General features: G+C 41.3%; 1 protein-coding gene across 1 annotated transcript; it reads left to right on the top strand.

Moving 5' to 3' along the window:
• Nucleotides 1-5,505: 5,505 nt before the first annotated feature.
• Nucleotides 5,506-15,546, top strand: LOC132956607 (NXPE family member 3-like). The gene is made up of 7 exons (XM_061030151.1): nucleotides 5,506-5,628; nucleotides 9,048-9,189; nucleotides 9,655-10,098; nucleotides 11,875-12,170; nucleotides 12,876-12,946; nucleotides 13,482-13,688; nucleotides 13,776-15,546. The coding sequence occupies exons 1-7, from the start codon at nucleotides 5,621-5,623 to the stop codon at nucleotides 14,318-14,320; spliced, it is 1,713 nt and encodes a 570-aa protein (XP_060886134.1). The 5' UTR covers nucleotides 5,506-5,620; the 3' UTR covers nucleotides 14,321-15,546.
• Nucleotides 15,547-15,959: the final 413 nt, after the last annotated feature.

Here is a 15,959-nt window from a genome sequence, read left to right as displayed (position 1 = left end):
ATCCAAACATCAAGTGCATAAGTACATACAAGATATGCACTCTTTCATTAAAAAAACATATCCCAGCTTTAATAGTTGAGCATATTTACAGTAGAGACCTCGTCAGTGAACTATGAGGGCGAAAAACAAAATAATCGTTCATTAATTGTAATCCAGGTCAAATGTTCAATTAATCGTGATATTGATTTGAGGTCATATCACCCAGCCCTACTCCAGACTCTCTTACTAAAGCTTAATTAGTATTCAGAGTTGTTCCTGACATCATGAGGAGCAGTTTGATGTTTCTTACGTCTCTGTAGGACAAAGGGAAAGGTGAGTCCCCATACACATGTTTTTGAAGTGGTTTGGGCTGAGTGTGTGTCTGTGGATCTTAGTCTTGTCGAACAGGAAAGCAGTTGCTGATGGATATAAAGCAGTACAATGCATTTCTGGCACTTGACTAGTACCCAGGGACCTTACATCCCCCTTCTTGTCCGCCATGACACTCACCCTGTGCTCTGAAACCTCCCTGTAAGCAGAGGTGTAAAGTAACGAATGACATTTACTCGCCTTACTGTAATTGAGTAGTTTTTTGGTGTACTTACTACTTTTAAAGTTTTTAAAATCTGTACTTTTACTTTTACTTAAGAAGGTTTTCTGTTAAGTATTGTAATTCGCTACATTTTAAATCACATCTGTTACTGAGTAAAAAAAATAGGCCTGCTATGAATGATTTTACTTCATCGCACCGGAGTGACGAGAGACAGAGAGAGAGAGAGACAGAGAGAGACAGAGAGACAGAGAGACAGAGATAGAGAGAGAGACAGAGAGAGAGCCTTTTCTTGGCTCGGTGCCACTTCAGTAGTGCTGCACGGATAAGCCCCTCCTCTAGAGCGGGTCTACCTGCTGAAGGTGTTTATAAACTGAAGTCTTATTGTCTTGAGTCCAAGACGATTCAAATAAGTTGGCTGTGGTTCTTACTCTTGGGCAAAGATGTGGCTGAGGATACTTTTTCTTTCTGCAGCGTTCGCGACTACAATCGCCGCTGCAGCTCCGAGCGATAAACACATTTAATTCCGGAAAGTTTTTCACAATAAAAGTCCCTTATTACCATCTTTGTGATGTGCTTTTATTTTGAAGAAGACGTATGAGGAAGTTGGGTGTTATAAGCTGCTGCAACTTTACACATCTCAGATGTGTGAAAATAAATACTTCAAACCAAACAGACTCAGTTAGAAGCTTCAGTAGCTAAGAGGTAAACAAACAGTGACTAAAACATTTAATATTTCAGCTCATAAAGGCTCATTTTAAAACAATACATGGATTATCTTTCATCTCAGGTTTAGTTGCAGCTAAGTCATCTTTGAGACTAAGAATAACAAAACTAAAAATACTAAAATACTCTTTACACTGTTTATGATTGAGACAAAGACCCCTTTAGTATTTTCTTAAATAGTTTAAACATTTCCCTTCACAAAACAGCTGATTACTTGAACATATAAGCCTTGAATATGTATCCATCATGATTTATAGTTTGTTTTTGTCAATGGGGTAGAAAAGAAAATGTTTATCTGAAAAGATAAACTTTGCCTTTAATTAAAAAAAAAACTTTGAGATTAAAATCCTCTTGTCCTTTTTCACAACACACGAGAGATGCGATGTTAAAAAAAGTAACTAAGTAACTTTTACTTAAAGTACATTTTAAACGAGTTAATCTCCTCTGCCAGAAATGCAGCTTCCTGTAAGGAAGTTTCCTTTTGTCCTTCCAGGTACAACACAGTTTGCTCTGAAACACAATTTTTAAAGTCTTCCAACAACATGAATTCACACAATGAGCTAAAGTCAGTGGCTTTGCTAGCTCTGCACCATCGGTCAAAGAGTTTCCTCTTCTCCATGGCAAACTCATTAAAAGTCTGGTGGGGAGCCTTCCTCAGGTTAAGGAAGCGTTGTCGAAAGGCTTCAGGTACAAGCTCATACACACTCAAAATGGCATCCTTAACCTTTTCATAATCAAGGGTGTCCTCAATTGACAAACAAGAGTAAACTTCCAGGGCCTTACCTTTTAATTTACTCTGTAGCAACATTGTCCACACATCCTTAGGCCAACGCAAAACTGTGGCAATGCGCTCAAACACAACAAAGAAAGACTCAACTTCCCACTTTTCAAAAACAGGAACAAGAGAAATATGTTCAGTAACATCAAAATGTATTTCAGAATCCAAAGAGGAACACGGACAAGCAGAAAAAACTGAAGACATCGTTGCTACACTGTAGGAAATTACAAAACACTGGCAGCTACCAATGTCTTATCCCTATAAGCCACAGCTAAATAAACGAACAAACTGGGTTACACTCACCGCAAGTGAACCAGGTCAATTTGTTGCCGGATGCCAAACACTAGATTCCAAAACACAACTAGCCAACACACAAACACAACTTCCTCATAACCTGCCTAACACAAACTTAACTAACTGTCTTCTGGGACCTGCCGGGCTCGAGGTGAATTTAAAGGCTGCATCAATGGCCGAAGCCTCGAAATGCCTACCCCCACCAGGGAACGTACTCCCCACCCAGGATTTGTCCCGAAAATAAGAAAGGCAAAACAAAAAATGAGTGGCCGAAGGAAGGACTGAAACAGCCCAGCTGGTCACGCCCCTAACTAAACTGAGGAAGCTTTACACACTAAAGGCTAGACAAAATGCATCCCAAACAACTTACCATTATATTCACAAGCGATACAGTATACAAACAAACTAAGCCTACAACAATTCCAAAGTCTTTTGGATCCCGGACAAGCCCCCAAATTGTTACATTCCCCAAGATGGCTAGGGGATGAGGGGAGTAACAATAAATTAAAACCCAGGAAAAAGAAATAGGAACTAAATATAAGCAATTTTACAAAGGAACTGATCAATGATTTAAGTCTCCCTCTCAGACAGGATGTTATGAACTTTTACAACACCTGGAATAAACAACCGAGCGGAAACAGAACACTCTGCTATCTACAAATTGACCCCAAAGACATGAACTGTGACCGAAACCAGTCTCTGCAAAGTCGTAAAATTGACCATCTGTTGAAGGACTGCTGAAGAACTGAATTAAACCACAGCGTTCAATTCTGCACCAAATTAACATTTATGTCTTTCTTAATCTAGATATTTGTAATCGTCACATTGAATGTATTATAATCATCTTTTTAAACTCAAAATCTGATCTTCAGAATAGGAATAAGAGTTATATTATGTTTAATAGGAATTTGACGTGGAGTGCTATTGCCATCTAGTGTTAGAATATCCATGAATACGTAACCTTCATAATTATACATTTAGACGTGTTATAAAGCATACTCTTTGATATTAGCTGTAGAAGGTGTTATTTAAAGACACCAATTTATTGTCCTACTTTATTAATATGTCTTATTAAGAATGCTGACTGTATAACATGTTTTTGTTCACCTACAGGCTGGGATTAACTGAGGATGTTCCCAGATGGTGTGATTTTCATCTCAACATGAATCTGATTGAAATGTTTGTCTAAATATATGATGTGAACCTACATCAACGTGGATCTGATAGAAATAATATCAAAATGAATGTATGGTGACGTATATATGTTTAGATTCTTATTCTTAATCTTATTGAGTAAACTTGGTTTAATTTAAACAATTGTCCTCCAGTCAGAATGGGAGTCACCTGTGGGCGGCTTTTCTCCTGCAGACCCCCCTCTTCTCATCCAGGTGATAAGAGCTCACACTGAGCTCAGATCTTTGGTTCTTCTTAGTTTTGGTTTCTTGAAGTTTAGAGCTTCACCTCTTGCTCTCTTCTCTTCGGACTTCGGTCCGAATCCCTTCTTTTAAGTTTGTGCCGTAGAGACGAGTCTCTGCCGAACTTTCTTTTTCACGCACAATTTTTGGAAACATCAATTCTTTCTGGCTCAAGCAAGGTTTTTGAACTTTCTTCTCCAAAGTCTTTGCTCTTCAATTCTGAACGCCAATTCCTTAGTTTGGATTCATCGAGATGGCCATCTGGTTAATCTGAATTGGAAATCAACGTATCAAAAGACTCTTTAATAATTTTTTTCCTGTTGGATCCTCTTGGAGCTTCTGAGACAACGACTGAACCGACGTACAATCTCCATCCCAGCTGCACACTCCGACCAAGTTGTTAAGGCATCTAATCTGGCCTGTGGACCTCTCTGAGCCTGAAAAGAACCACTTGCCAGAGACTGAAACGTGGGACCAGCCGGCGGAGTTCAATTGAACACATCTCACAGTAAGACTGCTGGTGGCAAGGGGTGTTGGAAGATTGAGTCTTGAGTCGTGTCTATTCAGAGCCCTCCGTTAAATCCAAATAGAATCCCAAAATTATTTTATCATCTTTTTCCTTTTTTTCTGATTAAGTCATTCAAACAATACCGCGTCTTATCTCATTACTAAATATATAATGTCACCATACATTATAATTGCATTATCCTGATCATAATAATCATATTCTTTATCTGTTTCATCTATACATTATTATTTACCCCTTTTATATTAAATTTTACACATAAATTCAGGACTTTGTCTGTGTGTTTTCTTGTTTAACATTTCCAGAACTTACTTCTTTCAAGGTATGAAACTGACTGATTAATTAATTAACTTATACCATTAAAGTTGTTTTCTTCCTTTAACAGGAAGTGGTGCCCCTTCTTAAATACGAGGTTAAATAAAGACATAACATCTTAATAATTTAATTACGCTACACACAGACTACATTAACCCACATTGGACTTGAGTATGCTATGTTTACACTGCACACTGTGTGGGAATGTATACTGTAATATATTTTTGCAAGATATTGTGAACTGTGAAACAAGTGGACAGCTCCTCCACAGTGTTGCCAACTCATGTCATAGAGAGGACAAGGTGAGTCGTTAAACATCGAGCTTGCTAGCAATTCCACCCCACATAAGTATTGTGATAAATTTGATATTCTATCATTTAACAATACAGGACAAAATGGATTTATGTAATGTGGGTCTAAAGCATTAAAGTCATGAAGTTATTTTAAGATAAGATAAGATATACTTTATTCATCCCAGCAGGGAGATTTAGGTGTTCCAGCAGCCAGCATACATACAAACACACAACACAACACATACATACATACATATCCCACCCATACAAAAAACATGAGCCCACAATACATAGCCAGGATAGCCATCTCTCCACCTGCATCCAACTACCTGTCGGCGCATCTGGCCGCTGATTGGTCAGGTGCTGCGTGATGTCAATCACTGCGGCAACGCGTGCGGTGTCAGATTACTCGTCTCTTTTTTTCTCTCTGCTGCCTCGGGCTTGACTTGGTGTTCTACGCGCGCCTCACGGCAGCGATGCGCATCCTTTGCGCATTTGCAGAGAATCCGTCCCCTTGCGCAAAATGGGGCCCCCCATGGAGCGTGAGGCCCTACGCACAATGCGTGTTCTGCGTGTAGGGAGTACACATGCACTAACCGCTACACATACCTTCCAGTCATAACTGTCTGTCAGGGAGGCGCACAGGAGGAGGTACAGTCTGATTGGCCACGTACATAAACCACCAGTGGGACTTCAGACTCCGCAGATTGAACCTCCTGTCCATTACTCCCGGGACTACAGCACATGTGTTGGTGAGTGTGATTTAAACACGCAGGTGTAAGAGTGTCATGAATTTAACGGGGAATCTGCAGGAGTCACTAATAAAGTCAATTAAAGAGCTCTACTGAAAGTGTAAAGTTTATGAAGTGGCAGTTATTTTTTTAATTATTTGTTTTCAGGCAACAGGTATGATCCACCATTTTATCTGTTTTAAACATGTCGCGAAAATGAGGAACCAATCCTCATGAGGCTATACAGTTATGTCTGTTACAACTCTACCAGCACTGCTCGGTGAATACACAGCATGTCCTGATTTGGTTTTGTATTTGAGTTCCCCTGTTTTATCCCAGTGTTGCTTGTTTCCCTTGTGTGTTAATGTTTCCTAGTTTTGTCTTCAGTGTTTTCTGTTTTATTTTGTCATTTATTATCCTCGTGTTTCTCTGTGTTCCAGTGTGTTTTGTTAGACTCTTGACTTCTGTGTGTCTTTAGTGTTTCATGATTTATTTTGTATTGTCCTCAGTGTTTCTGGTCTTGTGTTTCTCCCTGTCTTGTTTGCCCTGATTCTCTTCACCTGTGTCATTAGTCTCATCTGTGCGATTTCCCCATGTCTATTTCTATGTCGATCGTCAGTTTACTAGTGTCTCTTTGTGCTTCCTTGTGGCTCCTTGTTTTCTCCTGTTGGATTTTGTTAGTATGTTTTGCTGTGGACATTTGATCTTTATTTTGACTAAGTCATTTTTTTGTTAGATCTGCATCTGGGTCCTCCTCTTAGTTTTTCTCGAACCTTCGACACAGCAGTGCAGGTAGAGTTTTGGCACAGTGAAATAAACATGTTGGTAGGTTAAGTAAGAGTATTGCATTCACATGAGAAAAAATACATCTACTGTTTTTTTCTTTCTTTCTGAATTAACGCGATAATAATCTCGGGATTACGAGTTCAGAGGTGTGTGCGCTTCTTTAAATTTGCAAGAACTTGTTTATCTGTAAAATGATGAACAGGACACAAACTGGCTCTGCACATGAGACACTTTAACAAGGCAGACAGATACCAGACACTAAGAGTTGTGGTGGGGCTTTACTTTCCTCTGCAGACAACTTCCTCTAAGTCAGTGTGGTTCTTCATTCAGTTTCTTGCTGTATCATTTCAGGTTCCTGATATTTTAAAGACAGTGTGAAGATCATGTGCCAAAAACATGTGAAGTTTCATGTCTGCATAAGTAAAGCCCCAACACAACTATTAGTGTCTGTTATCTGTCTGCCTTGTTAAAGTGTCTCGTGCAGAGCCAGTTTGTGTCCTGTTCATCATTTTCCAGATAAACAAGGTTTTGCAAGTTGAAGTGAAAACTTCTCTTGAACTAACTGCAGTGTTACTGGTGATGATGTCAGAGAAGAAAGATTGCCTTGCATTCCTCAGTTGTGAATTATAAGTGTGAAGTCTCTCTTTGTAGATGTCATAATGAATCTGGAGATTAGTTTTACGCCACCTGCGTTCAGCTTTTCGACAATCTCTTTTTCCGTTTCTTATCAGTGTCGAATTTCTCCATGGAGATTTTTTCTTACCAGAGACAACCTTCACCTTAGTGGGAGAAATGGAATCAATAACATTTGTGATTTTAGAATTGAAGTTATCTACCAACTCACTGACTGAGCCCCAGGACAGGGCAGCTGTGGAAGAGAAAACCTGGTTAAAGATTTCACTGGTGTTTTCAGTGATACACCGTTTTGTGATCACTTGTGTTTGAATACTTTTGTACACTGACATAGTACTCTCAAATAAAACACAGGAGTGATCAGAGAGGGCAACATCTGAAACAACAACCTTGGAGATGTCCAAGCCCTTGGAGATGATTAAGTCCAGAGTGTGCCCTCTGTTGTGTGTGGGCTCTGTCATGTGCTGAGTCAGCCCAAAGCTATCAAGAGTGTGAAACAGTTCTTTAGTCCCTCTGTCCTGGGGGTTATCAACATGGATGTTAAAATCACCAACAATAATAATACAGTCAAAGTCAATACAGATCACAGACAGCAGTTCAGTGAAATAATCGAAAAAGTTTGCATAGTATTTAGGTGGCCTGTAAATATTTAGGAACATTTAGCTCTGGGGGTGGACTGAAGGGCCACATATTCAAAAGAAGCAACATTTCCAAAAGATAATTGCTTACATTGGAAGGAATCAGTAAACAAAACTGCAACTCCTCCTCCTCTCTTATGTACTCTAGCCTCACTTACAAAACTGAAGTTGGGAGGGGTTGACTCGATAAGAACAGCTGCACTGTTATTTTGATCTAACCAAGTTTCAGTTAAAAACATAAAATCAAGCTTGTGCTCAATAATAAAATCATTGATTAAAAATGATTTCCCTGCCAGTGATCTAATGTTTAGTAGAGCCAGCTTTAGGGTCCTAGAAGCTTCATCTGCTAACGTTTTTGGGACAGGTTGTGGCTCAAAAGGAATGGATGCTAAGTTTGACAAGTTTACAAAATCACATAACTGCTTTTTGTTTCTTGGCAGCGTCCCCTTTATTCTTCTGTTACCTATCATCACAGAGATTTTGGAACCTACTGTCGTGCAGGGCCCCGGCTTATCCTGGAGAGAGTCATGACTGCTGATATCCTTGCAGCCTGGACCCAAAACAACACATCAGTTTGACCTCTGAATGTTCTGCATTTCATCCTTATCAAGCTGAGGAGACAAAACATGACGCACCCGTGGAGGGACGGGGGGTGAGAGCCGTCTCAGAACGGGCGATGGTGGGCGCCGTCGGGTGTTTATGGAAGAGAAAAAGGAAGAAGGGCGGGGGGTACTTTTTAATCCAGCATTGACCAGCTCCTTCATCTGGTCAGGTGAGACTTCACAGGTGTTGGTGTTGGTGAGGGGGTCGAAGGTGGATGGAGACCCCTCCTCTTGGTTCCGATGTCTCTCCTCTTTAGGTCTCTTCTCAGATACTGGCAGACGTGATTCTTGATGAAGGTTGTCATCCCGCTGTGTTTTGTCTGAAAGCTGTTTTCTTTTGTCTCTTGTCCTTGGCAGAGAGAACTGATGGTTGAGGCAGGGAGTAAAATAGATTAGAGCTGAACAGTTTCACCCCTGACATGTTCAGGCAAAATCCATCTGCCTTAAAAAGATGTCTGCGTTCCCAGAAAATGTTAAAATTGTTAATAAAATTCACTGAATGGGCATTACATGCAGTTGTAAGCCAGTTATTCAACAACCTGCTGAAACTCCCCTCTGCTCTTCTGACTGGTGGTATGGGAGAAGGCACAACCATGAAAAGAAATGACTATATAAATCAAACAAACGATGATAAATGATAAGTAAACATGAACACATTCAAACACCTGCTCCACTTCTTAGAGCCGATCATCGTTGTTGTTTTTACTCTTACAAGTGTGATTGACAGAGTCAGTTGACCCTAGATGATGTTTTTATTTTTTACATTTGTTTTTCAATCCAGTAACACAGGAGGACCAATCATGATGCTGGTATCTTGGATGAGACGGATGGTCAACAAAAACCTTGTGAAAGGCTGCATCGTCTGTCTTTTCCTGGCTGTGCTTGTCTCCATCTTTAATCTGTATATAAAGGACCTACTGAAGGTGAGGACTTGGTGTTAGTGGGAACACTTTAAAGGTGGATCCTGTCATGGGCGGCTCTAGGCAGGGGCCAACAGGGGCCAGTGCCCCTGTAACACTGAGCTTGGTCCCCCCTGTGGCCACCCCTCCAAAAGGAAGAGCCCCCCCTCATAACATATACACAGTATTTGACTCAACAACCTGACAACCTCACAATCTAGTATTAAATACTCTTACTGAAACAAATATCAATCATGGTATTTAATGATGTGCGCTATTTTTTTGGCATATATATATATATTTTTAAAGCGGCCATCTTTGTCTATTTTTCACCTGGGTTTAATGTTCCCCTCTGACAAAACAGCTGGCCCCAGTTTGGCCCCCTCAGTAAAAGTGGTCTAGAACCTCCACTGGACCCTGTGTCAAATGTTTGCTGTAAATCAGATGACAGGACACTGACGCGTCTTTCTCTCTTATCCCCCCTGCCAGCTACAGAATAAAGAAAACCCCGCCGTCCACCTCGAGAACGTGACCTCTAAACCACACGTGCCTCGTCACTTCTGCAGCCTTGAATCGATATCTCCTGCAGAGACTCTGGAGGAACGCCTCTTAATGGATTCCATTGCTTGGCCTGAAACTCCACTTCTGCCGACTCCTCTTTCATTGAGTCACACAAGCGATCCCACTCACAGCACCTTCACCGTTCTTTCTGAGAGGAGTGGAGGAGAGTGGCATGTAGGAGACCAGCTGGAGGTTATGATACAAATCAAAGACTTCCAAGGTAACCCCAAGAAGTCTGGAGGAGACGTCTTAGTCGCCTCGTTGCACAATGCCAAACTCGGAGCAGGTGTGGCCGGGCGAGTGGTGGATCACCTGAACGGCTCCTACTCTGCTGTCTTCACGTTGCTCTGGGAGGGAAGCACAGAGGTTGAGGTAAAGCTTGAGGCTTTCTAACTAAAATGTTATTGTATAATGTGGGTGATGGGAAAAGGCCATGCAATGTTCTGTACTGTATGTTTTTAATCCGAGAAATCCAAATCTGTCCCCCAAAAACAGCAGACCTCAAAGTTAGAAAAGAAGTCATCTTGGAAGTTTCCAAAAACTGCAGCTCATCATCTCGCCACTTGAAGCAGTCTCCCATATCCATCTGATGAAATACCAGACTGCAATGTTTCCAGTTGTTTACAAGTTTTTTTTGTTTCTATAGGCTATTCCCCAGTTCAGATGTGTGAGGAGAATTCTATAACTCACCAGTTCAAATTGTATGAAGGCCTTAAATAAGTGTAATTAGGAGCATGGCATTTAAAAGGCAGGGTTGTTTTTTTTTCTCCAGAAACACTTAAGATTTTGGTTCAAATTGTTTTTAGGTCCTGACAGAAATGAGTAACCCATGTGCTCTGAACAAAGAAACCTCTATTGAGGTTGCAACGCGTGTGATCAATCAATCAAACTTTATTTGTATAGCACTTTTCATACAACAAATGTATCCCAAAGTGCTTTCCATCAACATTTAATCAAACAGCAACAACATGACTCCCTCCCCCACCCCTATCCCACAATCTAAAAACTAAGGTAAAAATAACTAGATAAGAACAGGTACTGAGGAAACACAGGAGGTTCAAAATGTAATAAAACTAAACTCCTCAAAAAAAGTTTGGAAACATTATTTTGGTCAATTATTTCGCCACTTTAATAATACTAATTGGTGTTGTATTTTATATCGTTGGAAAGCCTGATTAGTCACCCTTACAACGAGGTATAACTTGTAAGGATCGTGCATTCGTGAATTGAGCAACACAGCTAAACGTGTGGGTAGCGCCCTAAAACAATGTGCCAAAATCCCCTGCAATGTTCTTCTGTTGGTATTCACTCCTGTTTTGAGTTTCTTGGTGGAATTGATGATTGCACTCTCCCACAGTAATACGTTTTTTTTTTTTACACTTTATTCATTTTACACTGTCAGGGACCTCAGTAGGGTGTGGATGATCCATATGAGGCCACAACAGCTTGGCCCCTCCTCCTCATGCTGGTCACCAGCCTGGTCACATTCTGCTGTGGGATGGCATCCCACTCCTCAACCAGGAATTGTTGAAGGTCAACCAGCGTGGTTGTTTTGGTCACTCCAGCATGAACAGCATGCTCAAGATGATCTCACAAGTGCTGTTAATTAGGTGTCAGTCATACACCCGTAACTGGCACACACCTGGCAGGACTTGAAGCTCAAAACAGGAGTGAATACCAACAGAAGAACATTGCAGGGGATTTTTTTATTTTTGGGCTTTTTGTGCCTTTTAATGGAGCGATAGGACAGTGGATAGAGCTGGAAATCAGGGAGAGAGAGAGAGAGAGTGTTTGTGTGTGTCGCTCGAGGGTTCTCGAGACCACTTTTTTTGAAGGTCTCGATCTCGTCTTGGAATCAAAAGCAGACTCTGGATCTTGATCCCCAAATGTCTTGGTCTTGACTCGGTCTTGCCCTGCCTTGGTCTTGGTCTTGATCCCTAAATGTCTCAGTCTCGGAGCTCTCTGGTCTCAGGTATGTCTTGGTCTCGGTTAGTGAGGTCTTGACTACCACACTAGTTTACATCAACTCTGTAGGTTGGCTAATTGCCAGTTGACTTTTTGTAAAGCAAAAAAATAAGTAATAATAAATGGATCTGAGTTTTTTATTAACTGATACAACCGAACATGACGCGTTCTCTGATTTTCCAGGTGATGCTCGTTCACCCCAGCGAGGCTGTCACTGTCCTGCACAGACTGACCAGAGAGAAGCCGGATAGGATTTTCTTCGAGGGCCTCTTCCGCGCAGGCTCCATCTCTGAAACCACCATCTGTAACGTTTGCCTTCGTCAAACCAACCAGCCAGTGTGCAACTTCACCGACCTCCGTACAGGTGACCCGTGGTTCTGCTACAAGCCAAAGAAGCTGAGCTGTGATACCAGGATGAACCACATGAAAGCAGGATTCGACGGAAGACTCAAGGCTAATGAGGAGAAGCTTTTCCAAAGGTGAGAGAGCAGAGCGAGTAGAAATGTCGCATCTAGTTTAACTTGTAGTGACTATGAACAAAATGTGTTTTTAAATACAGGCGCCAAAGATAGAGTCTGAAGATATTAAGAGTGATAATACCTTTCAAAATGCTTTGTCTGAACCATTTAAGTTGACTCTCATTAACAAGACTATTAGGTCTTTGCAGTCCAAATATGGAGACAGAGTCATTTATCGTGTTACCTTTTGCTAAATCTTGAATGAACTTCCAAACTCCATTGGATCTGCAGAGTCCCTCTGCACCTTTAAGAAAAAGCTAAAGACCCAGCTCTTTCATGAATACCTACTAACTTAATGATGATGGTCTCCATATTATTGATGATGATGATGGTAATGACGATGGTTTTTGTTTGATAACAATGACTTATAAGATGGTTTCTATACTGATTAGAGCTCTCAAGAACTGCCCTCAATGTTGTGCTTTGCCTCTGGTCACTTCCTGTCAGCACCTGTGTGTCCAATCAGACTCAAAGCTGATCGTTTGCTCTTACTGACATTGTTCTTTTTTCTAGATCCTTGCTTGTGTTGTTCTTACTCTCTGATGTACGTCGCTTTGGATAAAAGCGTCTGCTAATCAATTGTAGAATTGTAAATCACCTTCAACAGTGAATAACTTATTGTAGTGTGTGTAAGGGATATTTAATCATGGGAGCTTTTGTTTGCAGTAATGTCAACATGAAAGTCTCCATTAAGGCTTCAGGAGCGGCCAGTGTTACCGTGCTGCCTCAAAGGAAAGGTAATGCACAATATTTCTACCGCTACCTTTTTTATTTGTATTTTTTTTTTATTGGTGATAAGGTGAACAAAATGAAACAAGAATATATAGATATAACATAGACATGACAACTAAAGCGAGAACAAATAAACAAAGACATAAATAAATAAAAATAGACACAAAATAGCAAAACATGAGCAAAGATTCAAAGCAACAATACAAACAAATACATTCAAGTGAGATGAAAGTCAAGCAATGATTTTTATGTTCAGGTAGTGTGTTAGAAAGGTGTGAATGTAGCGACAAAACAAAAATCTAAATGAAAATACCTCTACCTTTTAAAAGAAAGAAATCAAAGCTCGGGGCACAGGTGGCTTAGTGGTTAGCGCACAGGCCTAATGTACGGAGGCAGTGGACCCGGTTTTTAAATCCGATCTGTGGCTCCTTTCCCTGCGTGTCGTTCCTCACTCTCTCTCCCCTCCTGATTGCTGGTTTTATCCACTGTCCTATCTATGTGTAAAATAACCCAAAGTTTATTTTGATCAATGTTTCCCAGTGCGACCCACGGCCGATAAATCCTTTGGGAAGTCCGGACTCTCTGGGTATTACTACCAGGGTGTGTGGCGATCACTAGGTGGCACCAAAGTCCACCAATTCAACAACTCCTCTGCCATCAGTCAGTGTCTGAAAGGAAAGGTGGTCCACCTGTATGGAGACTCCACCGTCAGGCAGTGGTTTGAGTACCTTGATGCTTCACTTCCAGGTAGTTGATTCATAGTGATTTCAGGCAACAGTTTGATGGTCTTCCTTTCAGAACTTAATCTGTTTTTTTTCTCTGTCCTTCTTTCAGATGCTAAGGAGATAAACCGGAATAACCCGAAGCAATTGGGACCTTTCATGATATGGGACAGCGCGAGAAACACCTTGGTGAAGTACCGCTCCCACGGTCCTCCTCTTCGTTTTCCCAACGTCCCAACCAGTGAGATGCGTTACATCGCCAACGAACTCGACGAGTTGGTAGGCGGCAGCGGCACAGTAGTAGTCATTGGCGTCTGGTCCCACTTGAGCACTTTCCCGGTTGAGGTCTACATCAGGCGGCTTCAGAGCATCCGCAGGGCGGTGATTCGTCTGTTGAACAGGGCTCCAGAGACGCTGGTGGTCATCAGGACTGCAAACCTCAAAGCTCTGACACTTTACGAGACGTTGACCAACAGTGACTGGTTCTCGCTTCAGCGGGACAAGGTGCTCAGAGCCATTTTCAAAGGAGTTAATGTTCGACTGGTGGATGCCTGGGAGATGACTCTGGCCCACCACCTGCCACACAGCCTTCACCCACAACCTCCGATCATTAAGAATATGATTGACGTTGTGTTGTCCTACGTGTGCCCTCAATAGGCCCCAGGACATGTTGGTGAGAGAGTCTGAGAAAAATTCAAGCAACATTATTCATCATGCATGTCGTCTCTTTGTTTATTGAAAGTTATTTTTGATAGATAGATTATTGTTGTTTACACTCGTGACATAGTGTAGACAGCGAGTAAAATTCAACAAAGAAGTACGGGACACAGTAAACTAAGATCAATGGTTCCTAGGAAGGTCTGCAATGCAGAGTTCGTCCACAGGGCGGTGCGACGCGCTCACAGTAGTTGAAAAAAAAAAAAAAAAAAACTGCCTTGAAATGACTCCCTCCAAATCCACAGGATGTTTAAACATGGTGCGTTTTGTGTTTGTCCTTTATCACCGCTGTCGCACGGGAAGTGAAGATTGCACTTGTTTTGACTTATGAACACAAGAAGATATTGGTTAATGAGTCCCCCGTTTCTTATTATTTATTATTCACTTTTTAATTTTATTTTGATGTACTTTATTAATCCCTGAGGGAAATCTGTTTTACGCTGTTATTAAGAGACATGCTTCTCACACACACAGGCCCGAATCACACGCATGCATAAACAGGACCTGTGGACGTGCATTAGTGGAGAGATGTCAGAGCGGGCCTGATACACACTGCTACACAGGGAGCGCACCAGGGGGGTTGGGTGTTTGATGCATTGCTTGAGGGCACCTCGGCAGTACTCAAGAATCGCCCTGGCACCTCTCCAGCTACCAGACCAACAACCATATTATGGTCCTCACATTAACAAATGTTCATTTGTTTAAATTCCCCCCTTAAAAGGAGGTAGGTAGGGCCCCTTAAATACATATTATTTTGGTACAAGGTAATGTCATTCCATTACTGATCAACTTTGAATCGCTTTATAAGTCTCACATGTCGACTTTGAGTTGTAACTCTTCTACGACGTCATGAGCAGATCTGTTGGGAATGTTTCTGAGTGTCTTTTTTATTCACAGCTGGGTCTCTTCTGTAGTTCTGTGGCTTTTGTTAACTAAGAAGACAAAACATTTGTCAAAGTGATGTGTTTAATTCACAAGCTGTTACTGCTGACTCATCGAATGGTTTCACACCCCGCTCTCACTCCACCCTCAGAGGTTTTGTACGACTCTCAACGTGGCCGACCCGCCATGTGAGTGTGCAAACAGAGTGGAGAGAGGGTGTAGGGAGTGCTTTGAGAAACACCCCAAGAGAAAGTAACAGAGTTCAAATAGATTACAGAACTTTTCAGCTTGTAATTTTCAATTTCACTAAATGACATGGTTTCATTTGTAGTTGTACTACTTATTGTATGTTTTCTTTTTACAATAAAGGGTAAAATATACACTTTTAAATGATGTTAAGTTTGTATTTTTTATTTTTTTAAAAGGCATCTTGTGACCCCCTCTTGATGGTTTGCGACCCGCTCAGTGAGGGCAGATCATCACTTTGGGAACCACTGCTCTAGATAGATAAATGTTGAATTCCATGTACCTCGGAACTGGGATCTCAGAGCTGGAAATGACGTCACACCCGAGTTAACAGTGCTTCAGTTGCCAGGTGGCAAAAAGCATGGACGCCTCCGAGAGTACCTTTTTGTTTTAGTCAGCTAATACCAGGCGATAACCATAACCTGTCATATCTTATAGAAATTCAACTTCA

Source organism: Labrus mixtus, chromosome 22, assembly GCF_963584025.1.
Source record: "Labrus mixtus chromosome 22, fLabMix1.1, whole genome shotgun sequence".
Lineage (NCBI taxonomy): Eukaryota > Metazoa > Chordata > Actinopteri > Labriformes > Labridae > Labrus > Labrus mixtus.
Note: the sequence above shows the minus strand (reverse complement) of the source record. Positions and strands in the feature narration are given on the sequence as shown.